Source organism: Nipponia nippon, unplaced genomic scaffold (genome assembly GCF_047370975.1).
Source record: "Nipponia nippon isolate SJK-2023a ecotype South Korea unplaced genomic scaffold, ASM4737097v1 scaffold_1, whole genome shotgun sequence".
Lineage (NCBI taxonomy): Eukaryota > Metazoa > Chordata > Aves > Pelecaniformes > Threskiornithidae > Nipponia > Nipponia nippon.
The window spans coordinates 77,987,985-78,003,857 of NW_028262290.1; the positions used below are offsets into that span (position 1 = coordinate 77,987,985).

The following is a 15,873-nucleotide window of genomic DNA, read 5'->3' on the forward strand; positions in this document are numbered from 1 at the left end:
AGCTAAACAAACATCCTTTATCAAGCTTTAGGGGAGTGATGATTAACTGACAATGACTGCTAAAGTCATCTCTATAATTTAGGGAAAATTCTGACAAGGAAATCAACTTGGATGTGAGAGTTTGAGAGAGCAAGAGCTCAAGAAACAGTTTCACAGATACCACTGAAAATCCTCAGTTAGAGAATCCAGGGAGAATGACTACTGGCTATCCATCTTCTGGGATCCAGATGGACATGTTCTGAGAAGACAGGAGTACTTAACCCTACAGTATTGAAAGACACTATAATTCAGTATGGATTGTGTGCTCTGTCTTTTAGCCCTAGGACTTAAAGATCTCAGCTACAAGTGATCTGAATGTGAGGGGAAAGCATAGCCCCAGAGAACATGAACAGTCAGGAAACAGTCTTGTGTGCATGAATCACATGTACTGGCTGTAAGGTCATGTTGGTAATATTTCAGGGAAAGACATTTATGAGGGGATTTTGATTATTACCGTAGCACTGCAGTTTCTCTTTTGCCAGAAGCGGGTACTGTTATTTTTAGTCTGAAGACTTTTAAATGCTGCATCTTGACCTGCATTCAGAATTACTTTGTCTTTTTTCTCACAGACTGTAGCTCTGAGAGTGGCTTCTCTGTCTACTACGAACAGACAAGTGTTTTGTCTCAAAGTTAGTGTCTTGTATGTCAGTTCACCTAGGTTTTGTTCTGTGGATTTTCTGTCTTTTTGAGAGAATAGTACAGAATGCATTATCAAATAAAAAGCTATCAGAAGCAGCAGTCTTGATTTGCTATGTTCCTCACACTGTTCCAGTGTACAGAAATTTCAGTGCACAACATCAGGCATTACAATCTGATTAGTAATTGGTTTTGATCCTTCCACTATGCTCTTTTTAGCCAGACGAGATGACAAAACATGAAGAAAGAGGTGTTCTTAAATGCTTTGCATTTCTTAGGATCTTTTAGCGGAAAGAGAGGGAACAATGTATTTGTAACCATTTCGTATTTGGCTAGCTGACCAGCCCAGCCACGGTCTTCGTAAATAGTTGAGATTCAGCTTCTTTCACAGTCGTCTTTTAGTGTAAGAAACCAAAATTAACAATCCACGTGAAACATAATATGTGACTTGATAACACATTATCACACAAGTGGTAACTTCAGGATTGAAATGTAAGCACTTGCAGCCTGCCTGATGGAGAGGGTGACCGAAGCGTTGAGGTGCAGCTGGGCATGGCAGGATATTTTGCAGTGTGCTTCACCAATTGCAGTTCTCTAAAGCCACCTGTGGTTGTAACCTTCTCTTTTGTCCAGTGGAAATGGAGGAAGGAAAACATTCTCTGGAGGGAAGTTCTGGTGTGGTGACAGCTTCACCAGGACATATAAGCAGAATGGGATAGTGGTCTGGCCTGGAAAGAAAAAGGAGGGGAAATGTCCTGTCTCATCTGCTGTCCTCTACAAAATAAGGGCATTCTGTTTTCCCTTTCCTCTTATGATTCTTTAGCTTGTAGTTGACTTTACGCTGCTTCCTACGAAAACTTTTTCTATTGCATTTTCTATTGCTTTCATGAAAATTTTTATTACTTTTCTCTTTGACCTTTTGCCAGCCTCTCTGGGTTTCGAAGACATAAGCAGTAACCTGGGCGTTGAGTATCTGCCTCACTGTGTGTCTAGAATCATAACAAGTCATTGGAAGATAGTGAGCTAGCTGGCATTTACTAGCCATGGTACAGCAGGAGCACAGTGATGTAAAATTGCAGCTAAGAGCACTCAACTCTCTGTTAACTATTTAATGATAATTATTAACAAGTGCTGACCTGTCCTGTACATCACAAACCAGCAACTTTCTGTTAGGTAAAGAGCAACTTGGAAGTGTAAGCTTTCATTACGGAAAAAAAATCCATTGGTTTTTCAGGCATTCTTTATAAATTAGGAAAATACCTCCACCAAGGACCAGTGGGCTACATTACAAATGAAAATACATCGGCCTCTTGGATGTGTACTGGCTAAAATGCCTAAACATACTAAATTAATCTTGTGTTTAAGAAATAAAGCCACATTAACATTTTGAATTAAAAGTCAATTGTATATATTCTTCTCAGTTACAATGTGTCAAATCTGAGATCCTAGCAGTAGGAAAACAGTACATCTTTTATTCTTGCCTCCTTTAGTCAGGCTAGAGACAGATATGCTTTACCTTGAGCATTTATTTCATAACTTGTCTTACTGTTTATGTGATATGCCTTAGTATGCAAAACAAAGAGCAATCCAGACATATGTGAATCAAAATTATGTTTAGATCTCAACAAAGAGAGAAAAAAAAAAAGAAAATTATTAGTTCAATATTACTTAGCAACTAAGCAAGATTCTGTCTTGATTCATTGAAACAGAGTTTTTTTACAAAGTGTGCGCAGGATCAGTTTCATAGGGACTCATGTAAGTTAATGCTATGTTTACAGGCACACAGATGCTATGGGGAATGGGAAGTCTTCGTTATACATTACAGAGATAGATAGCCTAGGCAGCTGCAACTATCCGAGAGTCTATAGCCCTGTTATTGTCATACTCTACTCAAGGTCATTAGACCTGAACAGGAATAATTATCCCAGGCGGACCATTGGATTAGTGGTTACACTTCTGGTACCTTCATGAATAGACCTGCAAACTCTGCAAAAATACACGTTGTTAACCAAAGAGAACGTATCACTGTGAGTAACACCTGCAGACCATGCACATTTTGAGGTTGTCATCTTTTCTGGCATAGCTGTTTCTGACTCCATCATGGGCTTTTACAGCTACCTTCCTTTGGTTCAGGGTTCTGGTTTTTGTGCTTAGCCAGTATTAGCATCTCCCCTCTGCCTACGAGAAAATGGGAAATTCTTATTCAATTTTGAGGTGGAGTATAATCAAAGCAGGAAGAGGTTTTTTGATTCAGTTTTCCAGAGAAGTAGGAACTCAAGAAAAGCTGTCACAGGTAAAATGGGCAAAGTTAAAATGTAAGAGCTTCACAAGGAGAATACCATGAATACTGTCCTGGTTTCAGCTGGGACAGAGTTAATTTTCTTCTTAGTAGCTGGTATAGTACTGTGTTTTGCGTTTAGGATAAGAACAACATCGATAACACACTGATGTTTTGGTTCTTGTTAAGTAGTGCTAAGCTGTTGCTAAATAGTTGCTGAGCAGTGCTTACACTGGTCAAGGACTTTTCAGCTTCCCCTGCTCTGCCCGGTGCACGGGGGGCTGGGAGGGAGCACAGCCAGGACAGCTGACCCAGAGTGGCCAAAGGGCTATGCCATACCAGATGACGTCATGCTCAGTATATAAGCTGGGAGAAGAAGAAGGAGTGGGGGGACATTCGGCGTGATGGCGTTTGTCTTCCCAAGTAACCATTACACGTGATGGAGCCCTGCTTTCCTTGGGATGGCTGAACACCTGCCTGCCGATGGGAAGTAGTGAATGAATTCCTTGTTTTGCTTTGTTTGTGTGCGCAGCTTTTGCTTTGCCTATTTAACTGTTCAATTATTAAACTGTTCTTATCTCAACCCACGAGTTTTCTCCCTTTTACCCTTCCCATTCTCTCCCCCATCCCATGGTGGGGGGAGTGAGTGAGCCACTATGTGGTACTTAGTTGCTGGCTGGGGTTAAAAAACAACAGTATAATACCAACAAAAGATAAGGAAAAATATGTAGGTTTTCTTAAAAAATATTCAATTTCCTTTTAGGTTAATATTTTAAAAAAAACCTTTAGTTTGCCAAATGCCGTGTTAAAGTACGGGGAGAGTACATATCAAAATAGTCTGCAAAAGTCCAACATCTTCAATACGTTCTGTGTCCTGATTTTATCTTTTCATTTTCAGTCTAGCAACTGCTAAAACTATGACCAAACATTTAAAATCCATTAAAAAAAAAATATTTAGCCTACTCTTGCCTGAATTGGACTGCATTTCCCTGAAGTCCTCTGACAGTCTTTGAAGCTCTTGCTTTATTTGCTAATCCATGTTTACTGCATCCTACTCAGATATTGAATAGATTACTGTACATCTTCAGACTTTAAGTTCAGCTTAAGCTTTTTCTAATATACACAAAACCTTGAAGAAGTTAGATATTACTTAGAAATGTGTGTATATCTCTGTCAAGTTCTTCAAGGAACTGATTAATTTTGGAGGCCATACCAGGCAAATGCCTGAGTGCAAGCCTCATTGAAATGTTCTAGGTTATTGACAATAGCGTATGCCTTGCACAATATTGCTTCAATGTTAATTTCGTTCTCCTTAAAGAAATTGTGGACATTTCATTTTAAATTTTAGGAGCGTCTTCTACTTTCTTTACTGCCTGCCCACATTGCCATGGAAATGAAAGCAGAGATCATTCAGAGGTTACAAGGTCCCAAGGCAGGCCAGCTGGAGAACACCAACAACTTCCACAATTTGTATGTCAAAAGGCACACCAATGTAAGGTATTGTACTATAATAAAATGTATCAACATCATTCAGAAAAATTTTGAAAAGAAAGTGTTAAGAGACCAATTAAGAAAATATTTGCTTTTCAACAACTTAATGTTTAGTATCCATTCATTTGATCAAATGCTAACAATTTTGTGTTCCAGAAAAGCAACAAAACTGATAATACAAAGGGGTTGTTTAGAAAAAGCCATGCATTAACAGGCTTTCTTCATAATGTCTTAGTGTTTCAGGTTAAAGTACCAAATCCTGCTTTCATGTATACTAGTCAATATTGTAATTCATGTCCGTGATATTATTCTGAATTTGTAATTTTCTTACCTGGAGCAATTTCTTAGGTTTTATATAGGGTAAATAGAGGCAGCTGTATCACATATATATTTTACACAGTACTTGAGAGAAAATATTCTGCTGACAAATTAATTATTTATTAATTGTAAATTTCTATAAGTTAGAAAAATAATTCACCATTTATTTCAAATATACTTTCATCTTTCCAAGTTGTTTTGCCTGTTTTTTTAATTGGACAAGTTAATTTGAATTACATTCTTAGAAATTACATTTTTAATGCAAGTATTGCAGGACTTTTGAGGAAGTTCATTTTCACTTGCGAGCACAAATACTTTTCCCTTAGCCTGATTCTAGTAATTGGTCAAGTTTTCTTGTTGAATAGGAACATAGTGTATGGCTTGAATATCTTAGCAACCAAGCTTGAATTTACTAGTCTGAGTAACAAGTGAACAAAGATTTCCATGCTGCATATCATTGACAGGTAGATCTAGACAGAAAATGTCTACAATGACAAAAAGTTATTAAACAATTTCTGATAACAAGCAGGTTTATTGAAATAATTATATTGCCGATTTGTGAGTAGGAAAAAAGTTTCTATTTTTTGAATACACTGTAAAAAATATAGGTATAGAATGCCTATAAATACCTATAAATATAAGTATACCTGTAAAGGTAATACCTGTGAAGGTAATACCTGTGAAGGTAATACCTATAAAGGTAAAAATAGGTATATATTATATATACACGTAATGCTTGTAAAGATAAATGTAGATTTACCTATCAATATAGTTATATTTATTGCTATACATTTAGCAGTGGCTGTTTTGCATACGGGCATACCTCTGTGAAGTCCATAATGCATACTTTCATGTTTTGCTGTTGATTGATAAATCTGAGTTCTGCAGAAGGAAACTGCAACCAAGTTTCTGTTTATTTCTGTTGTAGCATCTTGTATGCTGATATCGTGGGATTCACTCGCCTGGCCAGTGACTGCTCGCCAGGGGAATTGGTGCACATGCTAAACGAGCTGTTTGGCAAGTTTGATCAGATTGCAAAGGTAGGTTTCTACTGGGCTGCTACAGTTAGTTTAAATAAGTAAGTCATCTTTAAAATATTTTTTCTTCTTCAGGACTCTTCTACCTTCAGGCAGCATTTCTGAGGCTTTGGCAGAAAGATTAGGCTTGAAACATGTGAAGAAAAAATCTGGCTCTGGTCTGAGTGTAACTGTGCTTCTTCCAGTGTGACAATCTGTGAAACCCAAGATAGCTCTCTCTAACAGGACCGATAGAGACAGCTCATGGAGCCCTATAAAGCTTAATGGAAGGTGGATAGCTCTTTAAATAGATTTTTTACAATAAAAAGAATTAAGAAATTCAAGATAGAAAACTGATACAGTCAGTTTTCTGATCTCTGGAAAAGCATTTAAGAGACTGGGGGACAAGGGAGACAACACTGATTGAAGCAATTTTAATTACTGACCACAGCATCTTGATTACTCAAGAAAAGATTCAGATATAATCAGAAGACCTTCTTCTGTTTATTTAGGTGTAATTTTTATAAAAATTACATCAAATTTTGTGTTATGTGTGAAGGTGAAATCAGAAACACTAAAACAGATAAAAATGTCCTGTGGTTTTTTATTAGTTCAAAAACTATTGTCCAGTATTGGTTAAAAAAAAATAAAAATTTTATATTGCCTTAGAGTAAAAAAGATAGAAATAAGATTATGATTGCTAGTTTCAGGAAGTATTGCATAGTACGTCTTCAAAGATGAGAATGTGGAAGGCTAGGTCTTTTGATTTCATATTTCAAACAGAGAGACTTTATTTAGATCAAGTACATGATACTTTGGCTCAGTTCTTTAATCTAAGGTATGAACAACACTGCAGATATATGTTTTGCAATTAACTTACTTCCTGGTTTTGCCCATTAAGGACCATAACAGATGGAGGAATCATCTGTACAAAACTCTCTGACAGCACTTCTTTTTTAGCAAGCCAAACCCTTCTCTGCTGAAACAAGCTTAGAGTAGAATGATTTTGCTAATATCATTTAAGTCAGTCTTTGTACCAGTAACCCTTCATTTATGTAATTCAAGTTGAAAGTGACCATCTCACCTTGCTTTTTCCTCCAGGAAAATGAATGTATGAGAATTAAAATCCTAGGTGACTGCTATTACTGTGTTTCTGGACTACCTATATCTCTTCAAAATCATGCCAAGAATTGTGTGAAAATGGGACTGGACATGTGTGAAGCCATTAAGTAAGTGCTGAACTTTTTATTAAATATTGAACAATAAAAATTCTGTCTCTTTTCTATCTGTAGCTGTGCTGCACATAGACCTGCAGTAGTTCAACCTTCACAACAAGGTCCAGCATGGTAATCTTGATCTCAGCCTCAGCAAAGAAATGTTTTAAGATGTTTGGTTGTGCCAGGCTATCTTGTCACTATGCCATAAAGATGATTAAGGGCCTGGAGCATTGCTCATATGAGAAAAGACTGAGAGAGCTGGGACTGTTCAACCTGGAGAAGAGAAAACCTCATCAATGCATTTAAGTACCTGAAGGGAGAGTGCAAAGAAGAAGGAGCCAGGGTCTCTTCAGTGGTGCCCAGTGATAGGACAAGAGATGATGGGCACAAACTGAAACAAAGAAGGTTCTCTCTGAACATCGGGAAACACTTTTTTCACTGTGAGGGTGACTGAGCACTGGCACAGGTTCCCCAGGGAGGTTGTGGAGTTTCCAGCCTTGGAGATACTCAAAATCCAACTGGTATGACCCCAAGCAACCTGCTTTAGCTGGCCCTGTTTTGAGCAGGAGTTGGACTAGACAATCTCCAGACATCCCTTCTGACCTCAACTATTCTGTGATTCTGTAATTATGAGATGGTAAATATCCCAATAGACATCACTTAAGACCTGGAAAGCTTTGTTTTTTGCAGAGTCATGATGCTGCCAAGCACCTGTTAGTCAAACGGCTCTGTGAGAGGCCAGAGCTCCTGGCTCCTGATGAGCTTGGAGTTCAGTAGTGGTCAGGAGCAGTTGTCCCAATTAAGATGCCTCAAGCCCTGAGCCTGTGGAGTGATACTGAGCATGCCTACCAAAGACATTTCTAACAGCTTACAGATTCCTAGGCTGAGAGGTCTGCTTCCCATATTGTTAAATAAGCAATAAAATGTGCCTGTCTTACTAGACCCCAGGTTTAGGTTTAGTTTCAACTTTTCTGAAATTAATTTTTTAGGTGAGGACTTTCTAAAAAGTTTTGTCAGTTAACACATTAAGGCACCATGGAGAATTCTGTGCTTATACAGGAGTATTTTGGATTTGTGGGTATTTGTCCCTTATTTCTTTCCCATAATCATTGTGTTTGTTCTGTCTTTGAAACTGAAAACAGAACAAGGTTTTTGAGAACCCTAATGTGATTACTTTTGAAATAGCAGTTGTAACTTACCTATTCAGAAACTTCAGCTCAGTATTGTAGTGTATTTGTTAAGCAAGGGTCTGATTCTGTTAGCTTATTTAGAAAACATTTTGTGAGGAAAGGACAATCAAAAAACCTTCCACTTTTTTTTTTTTTCAACCGAACTCAGATAATTCATTATCTGTAATTCATACCTGAAGTTCTTTTTAGCTTTTAGGAGTTAAAATACTGTAAATGGTTACTTATAGCAATTATTGTTAATGGTACAAATATCTTTTCTGTAGGAAAGCTAGGTTTCCTTTGACTAAAATTACAGTATATCTAGGTGAGCTACACTTTGTAAAAATATATATCATGTGAAGGTCTGAATATTTAGCAGTGACCTCTGTGATTTGTTTTTTAAAGAAATGGGCTTTGGTTTTAAAACTTGGTATGCTCTTCTGTAAGTTTCAGTTCCAATTTTGACATTTTTGCCCAAATCACATTTACCACTGTCCAAGGTAGCAAAGTAAAAAATTACCTCATCCTTGTGAGGTATATGTGTGGTGTGCACCTCATCATGAAATGTAGTTATGCTGAACAGTGTTGTCTCAGTGATTGACTAAACAGGCATACAAAAGTGAATCCTCTAATCCTTAAATATTACCGTCATACGTGTGTGACTGTAGTCACAAGAGGGTTTCGGCTTTCAGTTGCCTGGTCTTGTGATTCAATACAGGGTAATTATTGTATGGATAGGTTGATTAATGCAAATTTGGTTCTTTTCCTTTTAAGGTATTCACAGAAAAGGTGTAGTGTTTGTGGAAACCGGGATTTTTATCTCCTTACTTTAGGGAGCTTTTGTAAAACTAACCTCAGTACAGGAATCAGGTTGCTGCATTTTCTAAAATGGTTTTTGTTCATCCAGATATGGTTGTACCTTACATTGTGTCCAAAGAACGCTATTTTTTTTAAATGGTACTTGGAGTACTTCTTCTTGCCAAGCATGAAAATCTACCGATTTGGTTGTTTCCTCAGTTGCTTTCACTGGATGCTTTCTCTTTATCATTTAGATATACTAGAACATTATTATAATTAAACCAATTGCTTCTCTAGCATATTTGGAACTAAAACTGACATCCCTTCAGTAGGTAAAAGAGTTTGTGTAAGTTCTGACTCCCCCCCCCAGGCTGTTGGAAAAACAATGCTAAACTCAAGCCATAAATTGGCCTTCACGAAGAACTGAAAATATAATTTTACACATCACAATGCAATGTTTTACTTGAGCTCAGAGAGCAATCTGTCTGTTCCTCACACTTCAGAACTTCCCAGTTTTCTTTGAAATAACTTTCTGCTCAAGCTGCTATCAAGTATGTCAATTGTTAATGCCGGATGATAATGTCCTCCTTAGTAAGAGCAGCCTTATAGAGTAGAAAATTATCTTTTAGTTGTGTAGCACATTCTGATCTGACTTCATTACTGTAGTCAGTACTCACAACAGTCCTGTAGACAGATGCCTGATTATCATAGCCTGTTTACATCTCTGTAAGAACGGAGGAATCTGTACCCCATGTTCTGAAATGCTTTCAAAGTATTATGTCAAGTGTTGCAGCCTGCAAATGAATAGAAATTACTGATTACTAATCAACTCCATATTTTGTTGTGTGATTCCTGCATCTTTGTGTGGAAGCATCTCCTGAAATACTTTTGTGGCCTGTAAAACTAGAAATAGTAATACTCTTCCTGTTGGAAGTGTGTCACTCAATATATGTTTGACTCACTGTGTCTAAATGATCTTTTTTATCAGATATGAGGTTTTGTTATATTCAGTCACTAAGGTGCAAACCGAACCCTCAGTGCATAAGTTCCTGAAATAAAGCAGTTTGCTGTTTGGATTAACAGTTCTATATAGATTTTACCACCTGAATATGGTTTCAGTTCCAGTTCTTTTTGAAGCAAAAAGCAGGAATTCTACCAAATTACCAGGTGATCTGTAGTACAAAGCCTTATTCAGTCTTGCTTCCTAATGATGCATAGCTCCATTTTGAGCAATTCAGTCTCACTATGCTACGAATTGTTTCCATTTAAACATGTTAGTAGTCCCATTGATTAATTGCTTTGCTTCTCTGCTCTGTGTTGGAACAAATCCAATGTTTCTCGCAGCCTGCAACCTGCTTGCCCAGGAGTGGGGTGCTCACCGTATCAAGCCGTAGATGCCAGTGCTGCCTGTGATGTTGAGAGCTGGCCACCTTAATTGGGTGCTTTAAGGCTAGAGCTTATCTGTTAAGGAAAAATATATTTGTTTATGAATATATATGCTGTTTTCCTCCAGCCTAAACTCCACCCCCTTGCCTGTCTGGTGACTTCCTAATTTACATATTTCTCAGCCACAGATTCCCAAAGGCTGTCTTTGATTTGGTAGTGTGAAATGAGTTCCATTTCAGAGGAAAGTGAAAGAAACTGTTGGATGAGATGGTTGTACCAATTCGAAAGCTAGCTACAAAATAAAATCATTTTTTTTAGGTATGATTTCATTCGTGCAGGTTTGATCCAAAAAGGAACTATGCTTTTAAAGTTGGCAATTTGTGAGGAACTAAGTGTTCAAGGCTCACTGAATGTGTTAAAGTGTGTAAGACAGGACTAGGTGGGTCTTCGATACATTAGTCTAGAATTACCGATGAATAAAGCTCAGATAAACAGAGTAGATGCTTTCCTGATGACCTGAACTCTTGCTTGTGTGGAGTGAAGTTGCTACAACTACCTTCAAGCTACCCATGCCTGTGAAAAACATAGAATCCTTACAAACTCAGATTTCAGGCCACAATAGGAAAAATACAGTTTTGATGAGTATTTTGACTGCCCAGCCAGGATGGGCACACTGATTCTGGTGTGCTGAGGGAAATCAGAGAGACTGTGGGAGCAGAAAATGAAATAATAGTGGGAAGTTTCAGATATACTTGTGTAGGTAAGACAACTGTCCTATGGGGGTGTGATAGGCTACATTCTTAGATGCATTCTGTGCCTGCATCTTCACAGCAATTGTTCAGGGAGCAAACCCTAATTTGGTCCAGAGTAACACTTCTAATTTAAAATCTTCTGTGGTTTCTGTAATTTGTGAGACAGAAGAGAAGATTCAGTTCTGGAACATATTACACTTGCTCCCCTCCTTAACTCCTGAGAGCTTATTATAAAGCAGACTTTATGGCTTGCTCTCCAGAATATGGCAGGGCGGCCACTTCACAAGCACTCCTAGAGGATAAGTGTTCCTCTTCCACTTTGCCCAGTTTTGTAAAACACTTTTTTTTTTCCCAAAGTGTTAAGCTTGTGTCATATTCCTTGTGCAGAGCAAAGTGGTGTTTGTCATTTGCCAACTGCTTACAAAGATCATTTACAAGCAGTTCATTTTCAAGTGTGTCAGCTATAGGAGAGCAGTGTAAAATGGCAAAGTGAAAAGAGATATCAATAAACACTTGATAGAGACTGAGGGAATTAAAAAACTTCTCCTCTCTTCTTTTTAATAACTTCAAAACAGTTTAACAAAATACTTTCAGTCATGCTCCTGTTATTTTCATTTCCCAGAAAAAGAACACTTGAGAACTACTGCTTACACATAGGATTTACCATATCAAATTAAGCCTGTTAAGTTCCATGTTCCCTTTCAAAAAAAGAGGATAAACAGGACAGTTTAATACTGTAATTCAGAAGGTACCGAGCTGATGATTCTCATCTTTGAGAATGAAGATGTTGCTAGAACTATGAATCTGACTTATATACAGGACCCATTTGGGTTTCTTATTCTATAGTTGTTCCTTCCATCAACACCCTGAATTCCCCTAAGATAAATGTATGTACGTGTTCCTTATTACTGGTTAGGTTTTGGTCCACATGAGTTGAGGCTTTAAATACATAAATCCAGTTAAGTTATGATCTTCCCATTTCTCAGAATTGTATAAACCTGTAGACATCTGAATTAATTTTATAACTCTTTAGGTTGTTAGGTACTGATATGAGATATGTCTGAAAATGTTCTGGTTGTTTGACTTTAGTCACCCACCTGTGATTCAGAAGAGCCTCTTATGGAAAGATTAATACCTATCTTATGTGTAGGGCTCTTGAGATTTGGGTTGAGGTGAACAGATACTTCAACTCTGTCTAAAGTCACTGGAAAAGTCAAAGGTTTAGATGTGGTCTGGACAGCGAGGGTGGCCTCTCATTCCTTGTATAACATTCTAGTGAGTACAGCGTTCACCAACCATGTAGAAGGCTGTTGAGCTTATGTTCTCCACAGCGTGAATGGTACTGAGCCCATATCCCCAAAAACTGTATGAGCCACCAGCCTGTAGAATATCCTGAGGTGCTGCGTTTTTCATCCTTCTTCTCAGAGCAGAACCATTTGCAAACAGGCATGGAAGAGTGCTGAGACCTGATAGAAACGAGATATGAGAAGGTCTCCAATGTAGATATTAGGGTCTTCAGACAGAAGCATGCATAACTAGTTCCAGATCACCAAAATATGTTTGTTGGACTGTTGCTGCATTAAAAGACATCCCAAAGGCTGCCTGTAGAACAGAAGTTAGTCCCTAGGTTCTAGGGACACTTTTCCACATTTCCACTTCTTAGTTCAGCCCTCCCAAATAATTTCAAATGAGTATAAAAGAAGGGACTTCAGACATGGACTTGAGAATTAACATTTACTGCAAATAGTTATAAATATAGATAATAGTAAAGGTAATATATAAAAATAATCCTAGCATAAAAAGAATGGAGAAAATGCTAAAAATAAATGAATGTTATCACCATGGTTACTGCTAATTTGACTGGTAAATTAAAAGAAAACAAAGGCCCTATTATGTATATTAACACAGATTTTCTTCTCAACTACAGGAAAGTGAGAGACGCAACTGGAGTTGATATTAATATGCGTGTAGGAGTGCACTCTGGGAACGTGCTTTGTGGCGTTATTGGGCTACAGAAGTGGCAGTACGATGTGTGGTCACACGATGTTACTCTGGCAAATCACATGGAAGCTGGAGGAGTCCCAGGGTAAGAGGCTTCTCTGTTAACCTTCGGACACATGGCTTTTTGTACCATGGAGAAATGCATAGGTACCATGTCTTCAGCCATCAGCCTTCATGGAGAAACCTGAACTAAATCTTAGTGCTGTCTTTAAAAAAAAAAAACAAAACAGGCACTCGGTATTTCCTGTGATTTAGAGTACTTTTTGTGGATGGAAACCTTTAGATTTATGCCCATTACAACTTCTAAAAATGAGATTAGAGAGACTGTAAATGAAGTGAGCAGCATATAAAAAGTACATCCAAAAGCTAGTAAAAAAGGATGATCAGGTTCAAATTATGCTTTTGATTGGTATTTGTGATTCTGTCATTCTTTTAAAATATAATTTCAGCCGTGTTCACATCACCTCTGTCACCTTGGCACATTTGAATGGAGCTTACAAAGTGGAAGATGGGGACGGAGATGTGAGGGACCCATATCTGAAAGAGCATAATGTTAAGACTTACTTTGTAATCAATCCTAAGGTTAGTAGTACTTTTATTTTGTGGCCAGTCATAGTTATTTTTGAGCAGGACCACTAATCTCTTTATTGAATAATTCATTACCATAAGATATTGATCAGAGATATAACTGATGCTTACAAATGCATAATGTTTGCATTGCAAATCTTTCCTGCTCTTCAGAAATAAGTCTCTGATATTTCCCAACAATATCATTAAGAATTGCAGGTTCTTAGCATCTCTCCATTTTTAAGTTCCTAAGCATGCAGATACGTGATACCAGATGATGCATTACTGTTTCAAAAGGTAATGAACACCAAGGCTGATATCACCTTTTATTCTCTGTCAACCAGGGAGAGAAGCGAAGCCCTCAGCACCACATTAGACCTCGACATACTCTTGACGGAGCCAAAATGAGAGCTTCTGTCCGCATGACCCGGTACCTGGAATCTTGGGGAGCAGCCAAGCCATTTGCACACTTGCACCACAGGGACAGCATGACCACTGAAAACGGCAAGATTAGCACAACAGTAGGGGCCTACTTATGTCATTTCATACAATTTAGCAATATTTGAACGGAAAAAGGTGCTCACTGCTAAATACCTGGTTATTTCTGATAGCAGAAGATACACGCATTTGTACAGGGCATAAACTCAGTGAAATTGCTGGGAGCTTTTCCACTGGGATGTGAGCTTTGGACTAGACTCTAAGGAGCCGTGTCTTGCTATAAGTGCATCTGTGAATTATAAGGAGTCCAACACACTTACTAAAATACACAATTTGACCCTCTGAGCTTGAGCCCCAGTCACAGCATGTAGAGTGTCTGCTGTTCACCTTGTGGAAAGACATTTTGAACATAAAGCCAGAGCGCAACACCTTTGGGAAGGAACGCTTTTGATACAGAGACATTCCCTGAGATTTATTGTCTATTTAGCCACAATCTTCATTTGGAACATGGCCAAACCTGGAGCAAAGGCCATGAAGTTAGAATATCCCTATGGTACCTGGAGTGGACTTTATTAGAAGAGTTCTCTGGGAACCAAATCCATACTCACTATAACATCTACCTTTTGAAGGTGCACTAACCACTCATCAGCTATGGCTGATGGCCTGAGTTTCACAGTGCTATAGTGCAATGTTACACCTCTTACACTGAACAGAAAAGATTTCTTTTTAATTTTGCTAACACTATTTTACTGCTGTCAGTAAGGTGGTGTCAGTCCACAGCTTGTACATTGCATTATCTTCTACTTCGAAGAAGTGCAAACATAAAGGTAAATTCTAATAGTCTTCACCATTGGCATTCAGTTTTGTTCCTGTTACATATGAGAATGTAGGATTGAGCCACCTAACCCACCTTGTTCAATACAGTGCATCAGAATGTGGATTGTGACGTGTTCATGACAGAAAGTACCCATCCATCGCTATTAATCACCAAATAAATGTGGCTGTGATGGCTGCTGTTGCTTATCAATAAAAAATAATGACCATTGCCTGTATTTGGCCACTCAGGTCTGTTTTTTTCAAAAACACTTAACGCTGGTTTTTGCTGAAGCTGACAGAAGTTTGGGCTGCATTAAAACAGTGGTGACTTTGAAGCAGCGACTTTCTAGTAAAGCAAAACATTCTTGGATTCAGACTGTTGTATTAGTTATTTAGTTTATAATGATAGATCAGTTTGTCTCCAGGTCACTCCATCGTCACTCTTGGCTGGATTTTTCTTTTAGACAGTTTTAATCTAATGCTAAAAGTATTTGTATTGGAAACTTTTCTCCTTATGTGAAACACTATTTTTAAAGCAACTTAGTGTTGTCAAAGTCTATTATAGTTCATAGGTATTTTCTTTTGTTTTTTAGGATGTTCCCATGGGGCAATATCATTTTCAGCGTTGCAGAGAGAGGTAAATTAATTTTAAAAAATCACTTCTTCGTATAAAGTCCATATAAATACATATACATTCATATGGATTCATATGTATATAAGGCATGCTTTCAAATATTGAGGGCCATTTCTCACCCAAACTATTTTTTCAGCTGATACCTCTTACATAGAGACAGGCTATGGAAACAGATTTGGCAGACATGTTACTTATGAGTTGTGAACACACTTCCTGCTAACAAATAGCATTATTCTGAATTAATATAAATATGTTGTTGGGCTACTATTCGTTTCTCCTAACAACCCAATTACTCTATCAGTGAGGAGAAAATGATA

At 37.8% G+C, this 15,873-nt stretch overlaps 1 protein-coding gene across 1 annotated transcript in view; it reads left to right on the plus strand.

Annotated features, from left to right (window-relative positions):
- ADCY2 (adenylate cyclase 2) overlaps positions 1 to 15,873 on the plus strand; it is a 228,809-nt gene that overhangs the window by 141,414 nt on the left and 71,522 nt on the right. The window contains exons 5-11 of the mRNA XM_087760375.1: positions 4,302 to 4,450; positions 5,691 to 5,802; positions 6,880 to 7,007; positions 13,028 to 13,186; positions 13,551 to 13,683; positions 14,013 to 14,189; positions 15,516 to 15,559. Coding sequence (XP_087616501.1) covers positions 4,302 to 4,450; positions 5,691 to 5,802; positions 6,880 to 7,007; positions 13,028 to 13,186; positions 13,551 to 13,683; positions 14,013 to 14,189; positions 15,516 to 15,559 — 902 coding nt within the window. The remainder of the gene's footprint in view (positions 1 to 4,301; positions 4,451 to 5,690; positions 5,803 to 6,879; positions 7,008 to 13,027; positions 13,187 to 13,550; positions 13,684 to 14,012; positions 14,190 to 15,515; positions 15,560 to 15,873) is intronic.